Genomic DNA, 16,804 nt, shown 5'->3' with positions numbered 1-16,804 from the left:
GCCTACGGTGCGTTCAGATTCGCAGAGAGCGCCTACCCGAGAGCACGCCAATTGTTCTGCTGCACTGGCCTACGACGCCGCCGCTCTTCGCGGGGTGTGAGTCGCCCCGATGTTTTTCACGGTGACCGCGTGAGGGTCACCTGCCAAAGGTGTCTCTGAGAACCGAGGCACATATTTTTCTTTACACGTTTTGTCAGTAAAATAAACAGGACTAAATGTCTCAGGGAGATCACAGGCTGTAAAATAAATAAATAAATTAAAAAAAAGTGCTGGCATTAAAAGGAGAAAAAAAAATAACTGACTAATCATCCGTCCATGTGTGTAGGCGTCTGTTCCACTATACATGTGCATATGAAATGTATGCGAGGACAGTCATAGACAAATATGGACAAGAGCGCACCGTGGAGACAGAGGTTTAAACAGCTCGGCCTTCGCGACTGTACGTCCACATGTACAGACGAGAGAATAATTAGGAAGAAGAGCAGGAGCCGCGCCAGTGGAAAGAGGAGTGGGCTGAAACTACGGCGGGCTGTGCTACACTGGGAGGCGTTTGGTGATTATCTTAGAGCTGCAGTGGCAACTTTTCTTAGTGTCCCACCAGCCTGCATCAATCAAGAGCAAGTGCTGCAGGTTTTCCCACGACAGGTCCTCTTAAGGGTGAAGAAACAGCACATCTGGAGGTCACTATACATGTGTACACATCAGAATATTCACATCATCCACACGATCCAACCAGTGATTTTTGCTCCGGGACTTAAACACGTACAGAGTCCAGACCTTTCTCGTGGGCTACTGAAATTTATTGAACAATAAAAGTGTCACTTTCAGAAACGCTTTCCATACAGAAACATTACGCCTGCCGATACGTGTGTTTTTGTGGACGCACAGGAACAAGACAGAGAGTGAAGGTAAGACACAGTTTGAATAATATTTATTCATTTGCCTAAAAAAAAAATTGAAATGAGTTTTTCTTGTTCGCCTTACTTTGCAAACTCAAGGCCTCTGCAAATTATTCAAATGTTAAAATGTAAAAGACCGGCCGCAGCGGCCAGATGCACACGACCTTTCACAACGGATGTGGAGCGCGTGTTTTGCTTTCATTTTCAAGAAGTATTAAAGATGTATGACCCAACTTGAAACAGAAACCGTTCCTGCTAATTTCTGCTGAAAACACCATTTAACATTTAAAACCCTGCTACGTGTGGGAACCTGCACCGACCGACAAGATAAAACAAAGCCCCCCTCCCCCCTCTGCCCCCTCCCCCCGTCGACACTGTTGAAAACGTCTGAAATGCTCATCGTCCACGGAGTGATTTAATTATTTCCCGCCCCGTCGGATTCTGTTTTGACAGTCTGCCTCTCCGTTCCAACAACCAGAAAGGCGAGACGCTCGCCTCTCGGAGAACAGGTATGTAGCCCCCTCTGAGATAACCAGGAATGTGGCAGGCAGGGGTGAAATGTGACAGGAGGGCTGCAGGTAACACACTGACAGGAACAGTGGGCCGGGCCCGCGGAAGCTGCAGCACTGGACGGACGGACAAGAAGTCAGGAAGAAGACAGACAGACAGACAGGCTGAAAGAGACGCTCACGAATGGTCTCTCGTGTGTGTTTCTCCGCACAAACGCACACGGACACGGACATTTGCACGGTATAAAACACACTTTCAAGCAGCCAACCGGTCTGGTACCGTGGGCTCTCTGCAGGGGCCAAGTGGCTCAGCTGTTCCCACACCACAGAGCCTCCGCTGTGCCAGCAACACACAGAGAACTTCAGTGAACAACTGCTCGGAGCGCAGCAGCCCCCGTAATCCGCGCGCCTCGCGCCCCGTGAGCGAACTCCACCCGCTCAGAACCAGGCTCCCGAAAAAACGAAAATGATCGGCGCGGATCTGAAAGCCCCCCTGAAAGACGATGACAGAGTTAACATGGCCGACGCGCCGACACCAGCCGAGGCCAAGCTCGTGTTTATCTACAGCTCTCTGGTGTGAGGCGTCGACACGCCCAGGACAAACACACTGCTCAATTTTTAGCAGTTCTCCCTATTAATAGGAGAAGTGCCAATAATAACCGTGCCTCGTAAGTCGAGCTAAATAATAGTGGCTGCCCCAGTAACAGAGAGGTCTGCGGCGTTATGTATAACCTGTCAGGGTTATTCTGGGGTAGCAGACAGGCTGAGTTAAACTCTGGAAATACACACAGGACACTTGTCTGGGGATAGAAAATAACCCAGTATTTACAAGAAAAGATTAAGTGCACTTTTTATAGACTGGACTGGACTTTTGACTCTTTTTGGTGTTTTGCAACACGTGTCGGAGGAGCTTTCCAAAACACGCACAAAGGATAATGTATTTAAATATTTTTAAATACTTATTTTTATCATAATCTTTTATTTGGATTTTTTTTTTTGCGTGAACAGTTAGATCATATTCCATTTAAAGCAAATGAACCAATTTAGATGGAAAATAAAAAGGCATCTGAGGTCGAAAATAAAATAAAAAAGAAACTATAAAAGTTGCTATACATTTATTTTATAAATTATTCTTAATATACAACACTTCCAACACTCCTCCAGACAGCCGCATGTCTTTACTGCACATTTAAAAGGATGAATTTTTGCTTTTCATTTCCCCTTCTCTCTGAATTTCCTGTGCAGGACAGAGTCAGCCGCAGTGTTCGCTCCCAACAAAGCTAATAACGTGCCACCATAATGCACTCATCTGGCTAAAGTGGCCGCATTAGGACAAAGGATCACCCAGATTATGAGTTAGTGCACATCCTCAGCTCTGCGTGGGATTAGGCTGCAGCACGGTGTCTGGCCTGCACACTAACAGCTGGACCACGAGACGTCCTGAATTATCAGCTTCGTTTGCTTTGACAAAAAAAAAATCATTACAAACTTAAGATACAATGAGCCACTTTTCTGGGAGTTATTTTTTAATAATGCTTTCTAATTAGGATTTCATATTTCTTCTTCTTAAAAGCAGACAGATTTTTTTCTTTTAACTAATGCAACAACAATTATTTTTAACCGTGTTTTCTGACGTGTAAATAACTATCAGGGTCCACAGTTTAGTTTGAAACAAACACGCAACATCTGGGAAACTTTGCCCTGCATCCGAGAGGCTCCGCTGAGCGGCTGTGTGACACACACACACACACACACACACACACACACGAGCGGAAAACACACAAATGCAAGCCACATCTGCTCAAATTTATGTACGTCTACAGGGTTTTTAAAAAAAATAAATAAATAATTGAATAATTAATACTCATGTCCTCTCAAATGAACACAGACAAAGGATTTATTTACAGTAGTTACACACTCGCTGACACAGAGAGCAAATGTAATGTTTCTGTCAAACTGAAAAGACGGGTAAAACGGTTAAAGAAATAAACTGTTCACTGTACGTAAATAAAGTTTAGCAATTTTTCTTTAAATACTGGTCGTCTCTGCAGACATTAATTAGTTTCCTGTTATTGTTGGTGACAGTGAAATAATTAAAATGGATGCGTGATGCACTTATTTATATTTATAGTAGGCTACATAATAAAAACAGCATTAAAACTTTAAGCTAAACTGCACAATGTAAAAATTCCACTTTTTTTCGGGGCAGACACTCGGACTTGTGAAATCAATTTCTGAGCAGCAGAAAAACGAAGCTTCACGCGCCTCTGAAGCTCCGAGTCGAGTCAGAAAATGGTCTTCCTCAAGGGGGGAGAGAGAGGAAAAAAAAAAAAAACCATCTCGCACGGCGCGCTGAGGGGAGCGACTCGAGGGGGCTTTACTGCTTCTTTGTGCGCTTCACGCAGCGAGAACGACCAAAACCAAAGGCTTCACCGGCCGATCCTTAATCAAACACACACCACATCCAGGGAGAGGGAGCGAGGGAGAGAGAAAGAGGAGGAAAGAAAAGAGAGAGAAGGCTGTGTCTGACATTACAGCGCTGCTCCAAAAATAGCTCCCTGGCGCCCTGGCCTCCAGCTTGGTTGTCATGGCGACAGAACCACAGGCGCTATAAATAGACAATCGGCTCCAAATCTTGTGCTACTGGAGAGGGGCCAGAGAGAGGGAGAGACAGACGGAGGAGAGAAAAGAGAGAAGAAAGAGGGGGGGGGGATGACAAGAGAGAAGGAAAGGAGAGAAAGGACGGGGGAGAGCAACAAAGAGAGAGGAAAGAGATATGCAGGGAATGGAGTGGGTTAGAGAGAGAGGAGGAAAAAAGTGCAAGACAGAAAGAAAAATAACAAAAGAACAAATCAGAGGAATTAACAGAGGAGGGACGAGAGAGGAAAACGGACTCGAATTAACAAATTGTGCGAAGGAAGAATTTAAGACGGGAAGGAGCGAGGACGGCGTGAAAGAGAAAGGCAAAAATTAAAAGAAAGAAACAGATGTAAATAGTGAAGCATTAATGAAAGAATGTAAAGTTTGGGCCAAAGTGAGGGAAAAGAGGACATGAATGAAGGAAACAACAGACGACCAAAAGAAATTCTTAATGAAGAACAGAGGCGAAGAGAGAAAGATGGACGTTTTAAAAATGCTAACAGAAAAGTCAGAAAGAAAGAAAAACTGAAAAACAGAAGGAAATTAGGGAAGAAATAAAGAAAAAAATGGCTGGAAGGAAAGAGGGGATGAAAGTAAGAAAAAAGACAGAAAGATATGCAAATAAAGAATTTAAAAATTTACAAAACTAAAAGGAGAGTCGAAAAGAAAGAAAAACTGAATAACTAAGTGAGAAAAACTACAAGAAAGGAAGAACAGATTAATTTTAAACCATTGCAATGCTAGGAGAATTGTCAGGAAAAAAAGAAAAATGAAGTGAAAAATATGTAAAGAGAGAAATAAAGAACCGCCAAGTTAAAGAAAGAAAGAAACATTTAAATAGACATGGCTAAAAGAAAGGGTGGAAGGAAAGAAAGAAAGAGGCAAAAACAGGAGCTTTAAAAAATGACAGACAAGAGAAAAGCCAAATGAAAGAAAAACTGACGAAGTGAAAAGTTAAAAGAAAGAAAGAAGAGAAAGAAGAGGAAGGTATAGTAAATGTGGGACTGGGGGACTCGGCCTGTTAAACATTAGGAGCGGCACAATCACTGAATACACAGAGCATTCACAAAATCACAATACAGTCAGATTACAGCAGCAGCAGCAGCAAAGTTTCCCAAAGCAAAGCCGTGTCTCCACATGAGCTCACCTTCTTCACAATGTACCTGACTCATGCTACACATCCACAGCACGTTCATCACCTGAACATGTTCAGCAGGATGACACCACGCTACGCACGGCACGGTGAAACCCCCACCTCACAAAGAACAGAAATATATATATATATATACACACACATATATATATATATATATAAAATCTGTGTGTCTGCCCATCCCTCATTCTCCCCTCCCTCCCTCCTCACGATGAGTCAGACTCAATCCCAGCCATTTTCTGTCCCTGCAGAAACACCACTACACACCACAGCGAGGAGGGAGGAGGAGGAGGAGGAGGAGGAAGCAGAAGACGAAATTCACGGGGACTCCAGCACACGATGGCACAGTATCGCTGGGCCACGACTCGAAAGAACAGTCGGACAATAGACGAGACGCTATCGCAGCCAGACGACAGAAGCAGGACGTAGTCACCGTCCTCGTTGTCTAATAACATCTGGATCCAGAGAGACCCTGACCCTCGTAAACTTTGAGGCCTAAGCTTCCTAAAGCTGGCTTCATAATGACTGAAACAAATAGTTATTTATTATACACCTGATTATTTACAATATATCTTTGAGCATCACACGTTTCCAAAAATCTAAGGTGACATCTTTGAATTAGTATTTAGGTTTTAGACTGAAAACTAAAACATAAAATTGTACTGCTGAGGTAAAGGGTATAATCAAGTTCATCAAGTGTTAAAGTTAAGACACATAGTGTTAAAACAATGGCATTTTTTTCCCCATTATCTTTTTTTTTATTTGTGTTTAGGCAAAACCTGGTTATTTTATTTAGTAGATTTTTAAAACACAATAAATACTAATCAATATCACAAATTTTAAGTCATTAAATTACATGCAGTGTCCTTCATTATATATAATACATAATATAATATAATATCCAACATCATTACAAAAAACTTTTTTGTAGCAGATAAGATGCACTTTTTTAAATCCTATTTCTCCACACCATAGCTCGACATAAGCCTTCGTAATCCCAGTAGTTACTTAACATTAGAGTTAAACTATAGTAGCAAATAAAAAGTTCTTAAACATTTAAAACTAGTTTCAGTGTGTAAATGTAATAAGAATAAGTGTAAAAAACAAACAAACAAAAAAAAAAACCTATTTCCTCTGAACCTCAGGAGAGATTTATAATGAGGTGAAAACTTCCAGATTTGCTTCATAACTCAGTGACGTCCATGTGTGGACGGTACAACAGAAACCTGACAGACTCTGTTTGGACCTCGTATGTGAATTGCTGAAAGTTACAGCAACCTCACCAACGCCAGCTGAACTCTACTCATCCTCGTCAAATCAAGGACAGAATCACCCTCGCACACTGAAACCGTCCAGAGCATCAGGAAGTGTTAATAACGACAACAACACATCGCAGAGGAGCATGACGGAGCAAAACGACAGCTTCAGGGAAGCTACAGCGACTTCCTTCTCATCACACAGAGACAATAAAGCATCACCGACAAGTCAACTTCTTCTTCCCCTATTTTATTTTTTACCACGACAAGAATCAAATGATGTCATTTATTAGAAAAAAGAAAGGGAGAGTGTGGGTCGGGCCTGACTTTCCCCCGTGCTGATATTTTCATTTAATGCTAACAGCCTTCATCAATAATGCTGAAGTTGTCTCTCTCTGCTAACACACTCGCTCATTCTTTCTCCTTCTGCAGCCTGCCTGGGTTAAAAATAGCTCTCCCCTCTCTCTTTCTCTGCTTCTCCGTTTACATAAGCACACAGAGGGGGGAGGGGAGCACTTCCGGTCTGGCCACCCAGCCCAGCATCTGATCCATAACACTGGGGCTGCTGGGTGTGGGAGAGAGGAGAGGAGAGGAGAGGAGAGGAGAGGAGAGGAGAGGAGAGGACCCACAATGCAATGCAGGGAACCCCTCTCTCTTCAGTCATTTCTCCTTCTCCGTCGTTGTCTCTCCAGTTGCCTCCAACTCCGTCTACGATCGCGCTTCTTACGAGGACGGTTTTTCGTTTTTCGCACCGACGGCCTGAGCTCACGAAATGAACAACAACAAAAAAAACATGCACCACCACACACATAAACAACAAACACTGTGGCCAGGCATGCAGCACAACAGAGAGACACAAACACACCCACAATGACACACAAACGGTGATAAATTTCAATGGTGTAAAGTGAATTCACTAAAGTGCTGCAGTTAAACTGAATTTTGAGTTACTTGTTGTTTGTGTTGAGCTACCTCTATTTCATGCTACACACTACATGAAGGATTCTTAATTTAGTCCACAATGACTGCTGCAATTACTATATTAGTATTCCACTTAAAAAGAACTTGTGAAAAGCGATTCAATCTTTTATTGGTTTGTGGCTCTTTACATTAAAGCAGTGACTAATGATCTCTCGTTGGTTCCATTTAGGTAACGTCCAGAGTGACAAAATTTCCTAAATATTTCCCCCAAAAAAGAATAAATTAGACAAAAGTCAAATTTTTTAATACCTGTTTGTGTATTCTGCCCCATTAATCATCCACAACCAATCATCTTACACATCAGGTAGTTACACTGTAGGTACGGTGTTGCCCTGCGGCGTATCTACACCATAGCCTGACATGCAATTTCCCAGCAATGTAACTACAAGTCATGACTGCAACAGCTGCTATTGGCACAAAATGCAATTCCTTGTCCACGTCTCTCAGTGGCTGGACAAGTGCAGAAACGTCTTCCTACACATCATCGACTCAGACGTCTTCAATCTTTTGTGTGATCTTAGTAAAAGTAACTTAATAGTCTTCAACTACTTCCAACAGGAGTTGCTCAGTTGTCTTTGCCATTGTGCAAAATACACAGAAACACCCACAGACTAGCTGCAGAATAGCGCAGGAGCACAAATACAGAACAATTGCAACACAAGTATAAATGCGTACATCCGTGTAGTGTAGTCTGCTACGACATAAGCACTCAAAGGTTGGAGACTATTAAAATAACACACCTAAATGCATATCAACTAGGCAAAACTAGCTAGCGCTTGGCCAGCTAACACAGTAAAATGCTACACTAGCAGCAACGGAGCAACAAGAACAATTTCAGTGGAAGCTGTGGATATGAAGCATCAAAGCGACGTTGGGTGAATGACCATAAAGTGCTTTGAGCAGCTCTTAGGTAGAAAAGTGCTTAATTCAGTGGAGAACATTTACCATTTAGATATTTAAAGAAATAGAAGAACGGCATATCCCGTACACAAACACACAAGGGAGTCGGTAAGCCTCCGATATTTAAATTCCTGACCTTGAGTGACCACCTTGTGCCTTACAACGAAGGCTTGACCAAGACCAAAACGACAGTGACATGTTTGTCAAGCAAAGGTTGTTGAGAAGGGTAAAACTAAAACATTTCAGCATTTGTGACAAATAATTTTGACACGCGAAACGCTGCCAGTGAAAATATGCAAGGAGCTGTGCCTGGACAGCGTCTCAGTTGCTGCCAACAAAGACACACCATCTACAAGTACTGTATTTTTGTTTGTTTAGCAAGACTAACTAGACAGCTATCTAATGGAAAAAACGACTTATTAGCTAACACGCACATACACACCTTGCAACAGCTCAGTAGACAACCCAGTTAAGCACAACTAAACCTTTAAGGAGGGATTTGGAGTTCAAGTGTTAAGAATCCAAACCAACAACTAACGGATCCTAGGAGCAGCTATCACTATTGTTTAAGAATACTGGAGCTGGCAATCACGTCACACTCAACAAATTATTAAACCACAATGTTGTTCTTAGCCACTCTTCGAAACAGCAGTTGATAACAGCGACTGCTGGAGTATTTTACAAATTCAAACACCATAGCAACATGTCAACACAGAAGTCGGGCAGTAATGTACCAGCCAGTGCGTTTACATGCACAGCGTAACCGAGCTGTGCTTGAAATTTGACTTTCTAAATGTGGTCCTTGTCCCAGTTTACATGCACCGGAGAAAATCGAACAACTGACGGGAACATGTCCTCCTCCTCGACACTAGGTGGCGACACTATGTGTGTTTTCACTGGATTAATACCACGTTAATACGGCCGGCTTTCTAGTTGACCTATTACTTCACATAATAAACAAGAGTCGTTCATGCGGCAGACCGGCATTTCAAACAATACCACACTTTTCTTAATCTCGTATGTAATGTTCACGCTACTTCTGGTGCAGATAAGACGCACGGCTCTTTTTACCTTCTTCTTCTTATGCGACCGGCTTTCTTGGATGTTTTTAATCCGGGGTCACACGACAGCGCAGCGGTTGTGGAGCATGTGCACACGCATTATCCTGTAGTAGTCCGATTGTGTATATGGCGGATTTTAGTCGGAGTAACGTGTTTACATGCACTTATGTTCTGCTAATTAGCTGGTGTTTTCTAGTGTTTTACTTCCGTGGCTAGGCTAGTTAGCTGGAGTCTGGTAGTGTTCTATTTCTGATACTAGCAGAAGGGAGCAGTGCTGGTTGAAGTGTAGTCGCATGTCCCACCACCTCTCATTACCTCCTGCTGTGGACTAGGCTATGTAGCTGGTGTCTGGTTGTATGTTATTTCTGATATTGGCAGAAGGGAGAGATGTTTGGTTGAAGTGTAGTTGCATGTCCTATCATCTCTATTACCTACTGCTGCTGGCTAGACTAGTTAATAGCTGACCGCTGGTCTGCTGGTCGGTTCTCCAGTTGGACTGGGCTTCTAAAGGAGTTTTGCCTCAGATTGTGGCTCAAGTGATCGTAACATCTCGTCCTGTGTATTAATGAATATCTCCAGTTAGAATTAAGGGAATAATTATTTTTTTCACGTTCATGTAAATGTACTGACTGATCTAAAAGTACATCACTACAGCTCTCACTACTGTTGATGAGTGGAGCAACCATGCTGTTCTAAATTGTGACTTCCCAGAATGAAATGGACTGCACTGAATGGTAACTGAATGCTAATATTAGCAAGCTATTACACTTCCATGCCAAAATTTATCAGGAACAAAGTTTTCACTAGATTAGTTTAGTGTGTAAGCTCACATTTCCTAATAAGCACAAAACAAACAAAGTGGACACATTACTCACCGTTAGAAATTATTCAACTACCTATTGAACTACTAGAAATATATCCAATACCTATTGTATTTTTCATCAAATGTCATTGGAAAAGTTCTTCATCCTCTGGGGACTGTGAACGTCTGAACATAGTTTAAAATCCACCCACTTTCATTCAGTACCAAAGTGGTGAACCAACCAACAGATCGACATGACAAGGAGACAGTACGGCTGAGATGGACAGGTGAAAGGAATGAGGTTTAACTTCAAGTCAGTTTATACCAAGCAGTGTGGTTTTTGTTCAAACTGCCACAGAAAGTTGTAGACAGTAGAAACACTGACAATTGACACCATTAAGTACCTTAATTTATTTCCTTCCTGTCACTGAAAGTGATGATTGACAGGAGTGAACCACAAAGCATGCAAATATTTTTAATTAGATTTTAACGCTCTTGAATATTTTGACGACGACCTACACTCAGACAACGTTTAATGGCCTTTAATAAAAACATTTTAGCAAAACTGGTGTTTAAACTCAGACCTAGGTCTGGGTAATTAAATCAGGCAATTGAGCTAATTTTGGAAAAGTGCTTATATTAGCATGCTGTCACACTCATAGTTTGGTGTGAGTAAACTACCATTAATAAGCCATCAATAAACCAAATGGAGACATTTAAAAGTTATTACAATTCATCAAGAAATGGGGCTAAAAAAATAAAATAAAAATGTATTGGAAATCATTCATCCTCTGGGGTCCATGAACGTCTGTACAAAGTTTCAATTCAATCCACCATAAAGTTGTTCAAATATTTCACTCAGTGGTGAACCAACCCACAGATCAACACTGTCACTTCAGTGAGTCATAGTGTTTATGTTTAGTGTCGCCTAGACAATTTATTTAAAAAAAGAAATCGAGTTTTTAATTTTCCAATGATGAGAACAGCTTATCTAGAGAGGGTTAATACCAACAACTCAAAATAAACACACTGTCAAGGTAACGCAGCTTTGTCGCCTCACGCTCACATAAACCACAAGGGAAAACACCCAAATGCCCCACAGAGTGCACACTGGGTGGTTTATATAGTACACGTGTGAACTATAGGGTCAATGAGAGAAAAAGGAAGCAGTGTTGAGCGCTGGAAAGTTTAAACTGCTTGTGAATATGGAGGTGAAACCAGAAAAAGGAATAAAAGACACAAAACAACTTACTACTGCGCGCAGTCAATGAGCTGATATTCGTTGGACCTTTCCCAGCATGCCCGCACACCCTCGTCCTGCCAGAGGATCTTTGTGTGGTCGTAAAACTCCTGCAAAGAGAAAGATGGGTCCGGATCAGCAACATACCTCATCTAGAAATAAGTGAAAATCAGGACCTTATTTTACCCACAAGCGTTCAGCCTTTGAGTACAAATGATCACAGCTTCAACCTCAAATACGTCCTAAAAACATGTCATAGTTATTTCTGTTTAATCCATATTAGAAAATTAGGACTGCGATGACTGAATGTCTTTTGTCAGAGATAAAAAAACACCTATAAGCTAGTTTGAGTGTCTCAAATACACGGATATTTGGTTTTAGACGGTTGGTCGGTCGTCTGAAGAGGTCACCTTGGACTATGGGAAGCTTTCAGAACCATTTATAAGCACAGGGATTAGCAGAAAACAACAAAAAAAAAAGAACATATTTATCATCTCGGTGTCAATTGATCAAGGCGTTTATGGACAGATAAGCGGTGGCAGTGATATTCCCTATCTTGGTTTCGGAGCTGAAGTCCGGAGAGAAGCAGCAGATGAGAAGGCTCTGACAGAGGCAGGAAACAGAACAGTTCACTGGGTTCATGAAGAAACGGAGAGCTTTGTACTGACACAAGGCCTGGCTGTCACCACGGAGGGGGCTATCTCTTCACTACGATCTTCACTTGGTCACATACAGTGCAGCCAAGCACAAATAAGCCATTATGAATTCAACTGTGTACTGTTAAAAATAATTAACTGAGCCAAGAGTAAGCAGGATTTGCAATGGCCGCCTTTTAACTGGTCAAATAAGTTTCACAAAAGGGAGAGTGGGGCTGAGATGGACACATGAAAGGGACGAGGCGATACTTGAAGTTCGTTTATAACAAGCGGTGTGGTTTTCGTTCTAACAACCACATAAACTTGTCAAACAGGAGCAACACTGATTGACACCATTAAATACCTTCATTTATTCCTTTAGTAAGGAAGTAATTACAAAAATCAAAACCACAAAGCGAGAGTGATCAAAAAACAATTCAAATGTAGTTACTGTGAATATTTTTGGGCAACACATGCACTCTGACTAAGTTTAATGTTCTTCATCTTTGCCTTTAATAATACAACCATTTCAGCAAAACTGGTATTTAAACGCAGACCTGGGTCTGGGTAATTCCATCTGTATTTGGGTGTACACAGTTCTCTTTGGCAGACCACAAGGACACTGTCTTAGCCCTGTACAGTTTGCTCATTTGGGCATAAAAACAATAAGCAGGGATGTTGCTACTGGCATCCAGGCCCATCCAGGCATTTTTTAAATTACTGGATTAGATTCAGACTTCACTTCTCTGTAGCGTCAAAACTTCTTCTTCCATTTTAATGGCGATGGGCTAGCATCAAAGCCACCAAATATCCCAGGAGAAGACCAACCAAAACCACGTGACTTAACATGCCTGCTGTGTGGATTCGCTTTATTTTGGAAAATTAAGTCAGTCAGACAGTAATTTGTAAACAGTGCTCTGTGGATGTTACACGAGGTGGTAGTAAGGGATCGTCATTCAGGTCAGGAAGCACGACGTCTACCACTTCTTTGTAAAGAGTTGTTACAGTCATTATAAATAAACCACAAGGGAAAGCACCTGGACTATTTCTGATTCTTTTAACCACCTTTTTTTTTTTTTTTTTTTATTTTTACGCTTATTTAAGTGCTTTGTTTTGTACCAATAGGCAAAGAGACCACAGTCAAATTCCTTGTGTGTTCACACATACTACTACATACTATTTGAAGCTGATTGTGATTCAGTGACAGTTCTGGTGATGTGTGTTCACACTTTAGTGCCGCACTGGTCAAATCTACACTGTCACCGCTAAAGGAAGGTTCAGACCAAGTCTTGCAAAACTGATCCATAAAGCATCCGTAAAGACAAAGTCTGCGTGGGGACACGAATAAGACCCTGGTTGAGACGAGGGCTTGGGAAGACGGGTCTGCTGACTCATACTGAGCACAGAGATAGACCCCCTACACAATTTAAACCCAGCTCACACTGATGGCCTAAATGGGGTGATACAAGACAAATTGAATAAAGACGTCTGATATATCGTCAGAATGTTTTTTAAAAATAATGAGATACAGGAGATACAGAAACCCATAGAAACAGAAACCTGAGGACAGGTGAGCAAGTAAATATGTGGAGTAAAGTTCAGTGTTGCTGAAGAAGGTGTGGTTCACCTTATTACTAACGTTCAAAAATACATTTGATTAATACTAATGATGGTGTTGATTAAATGAATGCAAAACTCAACAGGAACTCAAGTTAAGATTACAGATATACAATGCAGGCTCTGCACTTATTGTCTCTCTCTTCCTTCCCTGTTGAAGGCAGAGACAACCAGTCAAACTGGTTTCCAGTAGGCCCTCAGGCCAAGCAAGAGAGAGCGGGAAGAGGAGGAGTAAACAGTTCAGGGGAAGGAGGAGAAACCGAGCCTATCTGATGACTTTCTAATCTATCCTCTTTCCCTGACAACCACACACTCGGCAGGCAAATCGTCCACAACAAAGCTTTGATGCCTCTTTGTAACGCTCATTTTAGCATCCAGCTATCACTGCGCTGAAATCACGGTTTTAAAATAACAGCGTTACACCGACCACACCGGCAGATTTATCACCACGTTTATACCTGCTCTAATCCTCCACGCCCCACGCGAGAGAGAGAGAGCGCCGGCCCCTCCATCCAACGAGACCCCGCAGGTCTGCAGTGGAAGAGCAGTGACGGACGGACGGACGGACGGACGGCCCGAGGGAAGGGTCAGCTCCAGATAGGCCCACATAATAAATTTGCCATGACGTAACAGAGACAATATCATGAGACTTCCTTTTGCTTACACACAAATACGCTCACTCTCCACTGGAAACTCAGCTGTAAATGACAAATGTACACGAAAGGAAACAGTTTAAACAGCGAGGCCCTGGTGCTGGAAAATCACAGGGAAGGCAGTGTTATTACACCACTCCACTTTTATTTTCTGCTCATAAATCTAAATGCTTGATCACCATTACGTCAATAAATAAATCTAGGAATTCAAACAAGGTATCTATGAAAACGTTTTTTATCTACGTGACGGTTTAAATCATCTCCGGGGTCGGTGACGTTGGAAAGTATTTTTAAAAACAACGTATGAATTACATCTGTTCAAGAACTGAAACATAATGTATGCGTTACTTTTTGTCCCCAAACAGAACCGCAAACTGAAAAAATAAATCCATTTACCAGCACATAAAAGTAAAAATACCTTAATTGTACCAAAGTAACACAGATTATTTTCCAGGTTTTATTAAGTTATTAAATATATTATCTATCATCCATTCATACAATAGATAATATCTGAACAGTAACTTCAGCCCTGTATTGATTTTTAATGACAGCATTAAATTAACAAAGTATATCTGTTTCACTGCCTCATTATGGATTTCCATTAACTGTTATTAAATGACATGTGTAACAGGTCATTAGTTTTCCTTTACAGTGTGAAGCAAGAATTAATATTTTTTGAGCTTGTAAAAACAAGAAAAAAAAAAGAAATTTAAAGGGGGGATGACACATTTGTAAATTATCCCCCAAAAAGGAAACTGATTCAGTTTTAAATGTTATAAATGAATAAAATAAATAAGTGGTCCAGCGGTGGGACGTGCAGCGACTCCCTGACAGGCCGCAGGGAGCTGACGGCAGCTCGGGGGGGAGAGGGCGGGGAATCCCTCCGAGTCTCTGTATTTCTGGAGGACGCGTCCCTCTGGACGCATTTAGGTTTATTACAGACAATCAGCGGTAATAGGCGGTGTGGATCTCGGTGTGGATCTCTCAGGTGAGAGGCTCATTCAATTGACAGGCTCCCAAGCGGAAGCACACCTGCTAATTACTGAATCGCGGCGCAAACACGCCAGGCAGGCTAATAAAGGCTGCGGAGTAAGGAGCCTTACTCACCTGCAGCACAGCCGGCCGCGACTCAGCAGATCACAGCCGATACTGTGAGAAATTTATACCCGTTACACACCAAGATACACGGCTCAACAGCTCACCCCAGCAGCTCAAGTGTTTTTTTTAAAAACAGCACGAGGAAAAGATTGAATCAAATGAAATTCACGGCCACCACATTAGGTTTTTTTTATTATCAATTCTTTTCATTGATTGTTTCTGTGTAAAACACAAATAACACAATTTGCGAAAGTTTCTTGTTCAGTCCAACCAAAAGTTCAACATTATAGAAGAGATACGAAACTGTTCAAGTAATTTAGTGCGTTTCTGTTGTTTTGAAAAAGAATTGACAACTTATGGGTTGTTGAACTGAATTGGTGATCAATTATTCATCTATTAGAGCTGTAATTCCACTAGATAAAGGGGAAACATCTTCTTGAGGACCTGCAGTTACTCTGGTCACACTGATAACAACAACTGTCTGAAACTTCACAGAATTTAGTTTGTAAGATTACACAGAAACATCTCCCGTTAAGTTTTGTTTCAGCCGATCGATAATCCGCTAGAAAACAACCCAGATAAAAAAAATACCTCGCTTTTTAGTGGCATCAGTCTGAAGGTGGGTGTTGGCAACAAATGCGTCTTAAAAGAGAGAGAAGAAGAAAACAAACTGGTAGCATGAGTAGAGAGAGGGTGGATGTATGTGAAAGGGTGAACGGTGCCACTTACCGAAGGAAACTCAAAGTCCTTCCGGTTTACTTGGTGCAAGACGTAATCGATCCGGGATTGGTTTGCGGGACAGGCTAACTGGCAGGGAGGCGTGAGTGTGTTCATGGCAGCCACGATCGTCTGAGAGCAGAAGAAGAAACCCTCAATCGTAAGAAAGTCATAGGAGTCATACAGAACTAGTACATTATTAAATATATTTACATGGTCTTGAAGCTGCTCCATGTTCAGGCAACAGCTCCCTGTTCTGTTCTGTTCTGTTCTGTTCTGTTCTGTTCTGTTCTGTTCTATTCTATTCTATTCTATTCTATTCTATTCTGTTCTGGCTTCAAAGATCAGTCTCTTACCTCTATAGCTTCTTTAATGTTGTTTTTAATATCGTGGATTTTCTGTTTTTTCTCCCTGTGAAGAACAAAAAAGACATTCGTGCTTTTGTTTTTTTCATTTTCTTTACACAAAATCATAAATTACAACTTCAGGCACAGGAGTGAGTGAATGCAACTGATCACTTTGCCCATTTGAATTAATTTCAGTTGCTCATTTAATCCCCTCACCCCCCCACCCAAAAAAAAAAAAAAGCAAAACACAAAATTAATCGGAACATTTTCACCTTTAAATTCAAACTTATTCTGTC

At 41.6% G+C, this 16,804-nt stretch overlaps 1 protein-coding gene across 4 annotated transcripts in view; it reads right to left on the bottom strand.

The window, feature by feature from the left end:
* Positions 1 to 16,804, bottom strand: part of LOC125006078 (guanine nucleotide-binding protein G(s) subunit alpha-like) — a 32,509-nt gene that overhangs the window by 7,655 nt on the left and 8,050 nt on the right. For 2 of the 4 annotated variants that reach the window (XM_047581791.1, XM_047581793.1), the window contains exons 3-6: positions 16,518 to 16,572; positions 16,174 to 16,293; positions 16,036 to 16,086; positions 11,454 to 11,551 (exon numbers count right to left, since the gene is read on the bottom strand). In XM_047581791.1, the coding sequence (XP_047437747.1) occupies positions 11,454 to 11,551; positions 16,036 to 16,086; positions 16,174 to 16,293; positions 16,518 to 16,572 (324 nt within the window). The remainder of the gene's footprint in view (positions 1 to 11,453; positions 11,552 to 16,035; positions 16,087 to 16,173; positions 16,294 to 16,517; positions 16,573 to 16,804) is intronic. The other 2 variants (XM_047581794.1, XM_047581795.1) reach the window with 1 other exon arrangement.

This window comes from Mugil cephalus, chromosome 4, assembly GCF_022458985.1.
Source record: "Mugil cephalus isolate CIBA_MC_2020 chromosome 4, CIBA_Mcephalus_1.1, whole genome shotgun sequence".
In the NCBI taxonomy this organism is placed as follows: Eukaryota; Metazoa; Chordata; class Actinopteri; order Mugiliformes; family Mugilidae; genus Mugil; species Mugil cephalus.
This window is presented reverse-complemented; position numbering and strand designations above follow the sequence as displayed.